This window comes from Kogia breviceps, chromosome 14 (assembly GCF_026419965.1).
Source record: "Kogia breviceps isolate mKogBre1 chromosome 14, mKogBre1 haplotype 1, whole genome shotgun sequence".
In the NCBI taxonomy this organism is placed as follows: Eukaryota; Metazoa; Chordata; class Mammalia; order Artiodactyla; family Physeteridae; genus Kogia; species Kogia breviceps.
Genome location: NC_081323.1, coordinates 53,815,473 through 53,821,990, shown reverse-complemented (window position 1 = coordinate 53,821,990; position 6,518 = coordinate 53,815,473). Strand labels below are relative to the sequence as shown.

Below are 6,518 nucleotides of genomic sequence, written 5' to 3'. Positions count from 1 at the left end.
CGGGAGCCATGATCTCTCCTGTCTCGGTCCCACACGAGCTAACAGGATGGGGTACTTCCTATGCGCCACACACTATGACTTTATGCAGTAGCAACTCTCAGCCCAAATGAGCGATGAGAAAGTTGCCAGGGGCTTAGTGACTTACCCCAACCACTGAGCTGGCAAGTAGCCAGGCCCCCACTCTAACCCAGCGCACGTTCCACCTCCCTGCTGAGATGCAGTTGGCAACATCAGGCCCCAGCCCTGGCTTCCAACGCATTGCAAGCTCCTGCAGAAGTAACTGGGCAAGCAGATTCCATGACATGAAGGCACATGTGCACATCACCACCACCAGGCAGTTACCCAGGCACCACAAAGCCACCCGACTACGACTTCTCTACCCGCACCTCGATCAAATCGCAGCACCGCAAAACTACAGCTTGCGCTGCCCCCAAAACATGTTCCGACGCGCGTAAAATCTACGTTCTCCAGTTCATGGGGAACAAATTAATGGATACGTACTTTAATTAATCTTTAAAGTCAACTCCTGTAGTCTGCCATCCACTCAGGCTTGTCAACCAGCGTCAGACCCCATTTCGGGCCGGCCCCTCCCTCACTGCTGCTGGTCACCCTCCCCCAAGATCATCCACCAGGAGGAATCTCTCAGGCAACCTCCGTCTCAGCAAGGAGGTTGGGGTGAGCGGCTGTGGAGGGACGTCCCAGTTCACGGCTTCGATCCACAGGGGAAAAGGACCCCCATCAGTTTCATTCGATTTTGCTTCCAGTCCACACGGTGGATAAATGGGTAAGTCCGCCATGTCATGCTCAGTCTGATGAAGACCAGCAACACTGACAAGTCGCACCTTTGGGACCAACGTCTCAAAAGAACTCCACACACGAGGGACTTCCCTGGCAGTGCAGTGGTTAAGACCCCAGGGGGTGTGGGTTTGATCCCTGGTCAGGGAGTTAGGGTCCATATGCCTTGTGGCCAAAAAACCAAAACATGAAACAGAAGCAATACTGTAACAAAATTCAATAAAGACTTTTAACAATGGTCCGTATCAAACAAAACAAAAAACTCCACACACTAGAAAATCAGCTCCAGCACCGAGGTGAAGTGAGCCGGGGTCTGCCTCCCAACCCAACCTTCCTCCCTCCCAGCCCAGCAGGGCGGTCGCAGAAGATGACCGAGACCACACGTGCAGGTTGTACAGGTTTATTTTTCCAAGACCACAGAGACATACAAGAGCAGTGCTTTCCCTGGCGGACCAGTATCCAACTGTCCCCTAGGGTGGCCCCAAAGGTCACAGCAGAAGGAAGTGAAAGATCCAACATGCTTGTGTCTCTGCTCCCTGTCTTTGGTAAACAGACTCTTGAAGTTGACAACCTGGACTTGGCCAATACTGCATTTAAATCACCACCACTTCTTTGCCAACTTCCCACTCATGCTTCAGATGACAGAAATGCCACAATGGATGAAAAGTGGGGGAAAGAAAAGACCTTTCAGATGAAATGAGACTTGTTGAGGTCATACCAATTTTACAGCTCACACAGACGCACTCACACAGGGAAACCTAACTTCAACAAGGAAGATGCTCAACTCACAAGCCGAGGTACAAGAAATAAGGCAGGAAGCAGGGTGAGGTGACACAGCTATGGAGACATCTACTTGCTGGAAACGTGCTGGGAGAGAGGCTGGCAAGTCGAGGTACAAGAAATAAGGCAGGAAGCAGGGTGAGGTGATACAGCTCTGGAGACATCTACTTGCTGGGAGAGAGGCTGGCAGCTGGCATAGCTGTTTCTTCCTTAACCTGCTGTCAAAAGTATGTCCAGTGGAGCCCTGTGGCCCCAGGAAAGTGTGGTGCCAGGTACTGCTGACAGGTGGGGAGCCCAGAGCCAGGTCCAGAAGGCCTACCTGGCGGCTGCCCAGGGCACTCACCCTTGAATCCAGAAGCACTCGACACTGGTGGTGGTGATGTCACACATGGCAGCAAGCCGCTAGTGAAGGTCGGAGAAGAGATGAGGAACAAGACGCATTCGCCCAGCAGCGAGCAGCCGGGCTGCCCGTGGCTCTGCAACCGTAGCAGGTCCACCGGCTGACCGGTGACAGGGCACCGGGCCAGCTGGCAGGTCCCAAGTCAATCACTCCACCCCTCACGTCGGGCAGCACAGCACGCAGTGGCTCTGACACAGGTGGAGAGAAGTCAATTACACCACTTTAATGCAATGATGCCGAAGACGTAAAATAAGGGAGAGTCGTTCGTGTTCTCTGTACAATACATCCATTTACAGAATCGGCCAGTACTGTGTACAACATATAAATACATGATAAAACATTAGAGGTGCAGAGAGCATACTTACAGAAGCCAGAAGTTCACTTTATACATCCAAGGATAAAGAGTTAAAAATATAAAAATAAGAAAAACACACTGCTTTGAAATGTAAAATGACTTTCACATACACAGGTGCGTGGAGATGCCCACTCCCACAGAGTCCAAAGTGACGGAGAGGGTGTCAAGCAGACAAATTCACCTGCCAAACGTCTGGACACCTGACTTACAAGGAAGAAAGACAATCCTATGCCCGACCCATTGTCCAAGCAGGTCTATTCAAGGTTCCGAAAGCTCCTGTGGGCCAGTGGATTTATTCGGAGACAGGTAAGTCCCAAACTGGTTTCAGCAACAGAACCAAAGGTCAAACTGGCTCCATCAACTGGCAAATGACTGTGACCCTGAGGTCAGCAGGTTCTTAAGCCCCCTGGTGGGCACTGCTGGGAGTTGCTTTAACCCTGTGCTGGCTCCTTCCCCATCAACGCCCAGAGCAGCAGGCCGGAGGAAAGACGGCAGGGAGGGGGCAGTGGAAGACTGACATTTCTACTCAGTTCGGGTAGGTTAGTCCCCTTGGTGGAGAACACAACCTTCTTGCTTCAGCTTCAAGTCCCTCTGAGTCTCAAGGAGGCTGCCCATGCCGCACCAGGCTCTGTCTGTACGACAAGAGCTCGGGCTGGCCGGCCAGCCTTGGGCAGCCCAGCAACCTGCCCTGCAGGAAACCCTTCCAGCAAAACCAGAAGGCCGACAAGTGGCCGAGGGGCTTTAGCACTACAGATTTTAGGAAGAGGCAAGAGGACTCTTGCCTAGAGAGACAGTCTATTTTATCAATGATATTCTGTATACAGATTTAAGATCCGTCATTATCAAAATACACACACTAAATATACAACTTTTCCCATGGCCATAATTTATTATCTCACCACAAGGCACAATACACAGAGCTTTGAAGGTCCAATACAGTCATCGTGACAGAACGCACCACAGCCCTGGCACATGATCATGGCTTTCAGGCTGCACGCACACTGGAGTGAGATGCTTTCCACTGTGCTGCTGTCGGTGAACATCTGCAAGGAAAGTGATGCGCTGTGGCTTGCACCAAAGTTTGCTTTGTGGCTCAGCTGCACCACACTTCCGGCAAGGCCTTTGGCAAAGGTGGGGGAGCCGGAGGAATAATTAAAGCTGGTGGAACTTAGTTGGAGTTTGGAAAGCTTCCCATAAAATGCCTGCTTGATGTTGAGCTGGGAGGGGATGGAAGAAGGCTCCAGAGGCTGACTGAGCCCTTTCCCAGGCTCTCGGGGTAATTTCCAGAAGGGCAAATCAAGGACAAAGGGCATCCCTTGCAAGTGATCCACCAGCTCCCGAGGACTAGGCCCCGCTACATTTCTGTTCTCTGCATTCGCCTTGAGAGGCCCCCCATCAAAAGTCTTCTCGCTCTTGATGCTGCCAACAGACGCAGGCGGTGGCTTTGGGGCCCAGTCTTCCCTGGCAGTCTGTACCCCACCAGACACAGAGTTTTTGCTTGGCCCCGACTTCCTGCTGGGAAAATTGGGAGGGGCATCAGCAGGCAGAGGTGTTGGCTCCACAGGCCGGGGGCACTGAAGGGCTGCAGCCTCGTTTTTGGAGCCAAAGAGCTTCTTCCCTTGGCCTCCAGCACTGTTCTGAACACCCAGGGCCCGACATGCCTGATCGGGACCCGAGGAGACCACATTTGGAGATGAGAAACAAGGGGCTCTCGAGGTAGTGAGATTTCCCGGACTCGCGCCTGGGGCAGCACTTGAATTACTGCACTGGGACAGGTCACCAGCTTCCTCCTGATCTTCAAAACTAAAGGGAGAGAACTGCTCTTTGGAATCCACTTCTTCTACTTTCCCAGAGGCAGCCATTGGATTTGTCACTGGATACAGGGAGTCTAAACTCAGGGCGTGTTTGGAAATCTTTGGGGGCGCTCCAGGAGTCTGGGCAGCCTCCAGCCTGGTGAGGCCGGTGCCTGCTTCACGGCTCTCAGGTAGAAGAGACTCCTTCGAAGCTCTTAAAGAACTGGGACTGCTACTGCCAACCTCACAACCGCTTTCCCCAGGGTCTTGCAAAGATCCCATACGCAGGGAGCCGCCACGGCTCTGCTCTGTTGTAAGTGGGAGTCGTGGGGATTCGGGTTTGCTGCCACTGTGGGCTGGACGAAGAACCTTCTCTAGGGGCAAGCTGCCCTGCAGCAACTGCATCACGAGGGGGTTAGTGGCCTCCACCGAGGACGCGAGCCTGCCCAGGGACACAGGCCTCGGTTGGTACTCGGTACTGGCCAGTAACAGGGAGTCCGAGATCTTTTGCGGAACTGCACATACTCGAGATACCCAGCTCTGTGGAGCAACCATCCCGTCTGTCCTTGTGACCAGAGTCAGGTCACCATTCACCTTGGAGAGTGAGGTGGAGCGGTTCCAAATGTGTTTCTCACGCTGCTCCACCGCTGAGGACCTCTTCGGCACTGCAGCTTCACTAGGCTCAGTCTCAATGCTGTCCTCAGAGAAGTGGCCTTCAAAGTCAGAGGCTGTGTCTGTGGACTCGCTGTGAGGACTCAGTGCTTCAGAGCCTCCACTGATTTTCAGCTTTTCACCTTCCAGCTGTCTGCAGTCAAGGCCTGTGCTGGCAACGCACCCTGGAGATGGCACTGTCCAGAGGGAAGCCAAGTTGTCGGGGGGATCCAGACCCTCTTCAGCTGTCAACCCCCCAGGTGACGCTGGAATGAGGTGAGCAGCTTTCTCCCACTCCTCTCCAACCTGCGGCTTAACAGATGGGACGTCTTCTCTGGAGTCGGGTTCAGGCTGTCCCACTGCCTTGTCATTTGACAGGCCAGGCATCCAAGGAGCAGCACCAGTGGAGACGGGAGCCTCGGTTTTCAAGTTTTCTTGTCTAGTAGCACTTTCCCTCGTGGGTGGGCCCGAGTCACCAAGTCCTGATTCGTCATCAAATGGTCTGTCCTGCAGGGAACCGGCCAATGATGGTTCAGGGATGGGGCTGGGGGTCACATTCACAGGATCCTTCACGGTGGTAATACTGTCACTGTCTAGAGCCTGGCCAGTTCCTTCTTCCAATCCAACATCCCCTGCTAGAGCCTGAACAGGACTTTTCTCCAGGGGGATGGTGGGTCCTCGCTCCTCATTTCCCCTTTCCCAGGAAGTGGTACCAGACCCATATTCAGTTCTACCTCCCAGATACAACGCAGGCTGCTCAACTAATCGCTCAGGTGCTGGGATTTTGGAGGGCAGTGGGGGTAAAGCCTGGCATGGCTGGTCCCCAGTGGGAGCAATGGGGAGTCGGGAAGCATCTTCCAGCCCGCTTCTGAGGCCATCTGGAACTCTCTGTCGTGGGTAGCTCTTCTCCTTTCTGGGAGAAGCCAGGTTCTCTCTCCTGGCTCTGTACACGGCAGTTCCAGGACGGACATGCTCCCCATTTAGAGGACAAGGCGGCAGTAGTTGTGTTCGCTGTAGATCTGACGCACATTCTCCAGGGGTACCTGGGGCTCCCCTGGGCTCAGGGTGGCCACAGGCCTCACCACCATCACCACTGCCGATGCCTCTGCCACCTCCCTCATCGGTGGCCCCGCCGCCACCTCCACCCGGGCCACCCCCCCCTCCGATGGCAGTGGTGGCCGCCTCTCGATGGCAGTGGTGGCCTCTCGCCCCTCGGACCTGCAGAGCACGGGCTTTAATGTCTGCAAGGGTCCTGGTGCCAGTCCAGCCCCGGCAGGAGGACTCCGTGATGGGGACGATGCGGGGGCATATCTGGTAAGTGGGCTGACCTTTAACCACCCAGGGTGGTTTGATACGTGAAAGTTGAATCTGCAAGAGAAAAATAAGAAAACAGTTTTAATTGACTGAGCACTCTGACCTAGGAACTGTAAAGCTAAATTGTGACCCTAGTAGCTTAGAGGTCATGGCCTAGAGAATCAAATCATTTTCCTTAAAAATGAAATAACCATGGTAAAATGGCTGTCCAAGACATCACACCATTCTGAGAAGATTTTGCTCAAGGACTGTTATATGCCACACTTCTAAATTTAATTTCTGGTGGGACTGTGTGAGTCACTACACAAAAAATCTAACACCACCTAATAAAAGATTTTAAAACCCCAAAGGATTCTGACCTCTAGAGATTAACTTCAACAGAGTGAACAACCAAGTGAGAAAGAAAAGAACCTTATCCCCTCCCCCTGAT

General features: G+C 53.3%; 1 protein-coding gene across 2 annotated transcripts in view; it reads right to left on the bottom strand.

The window, feature by feature from the left end:
• Nucleotides 1-1,179: 1,179 nt before the first annotated feature.
• The window catches only part of ASXL1 (ASXL transcriptional regulator 1), a 61,084-nt gene continuing 55,745 nt past the window's right edge, over nt 1,180-6,518 (bottom strand). For both annotated transcript variants that reach the window (XM_067012392.1, XM_067012391.1), the window contains one exon: nt 1,180-6,142. In XM_067012392.1, the coding sequence (XP_066868493.1) occupies nt 3,221-6,142 (2,922 nt within the window). In that variant the 3' untranslated portion in view covers nt 1,180-3,220. The remainder of the gene's footprint in view (nt 6,143-6,518) is intronic.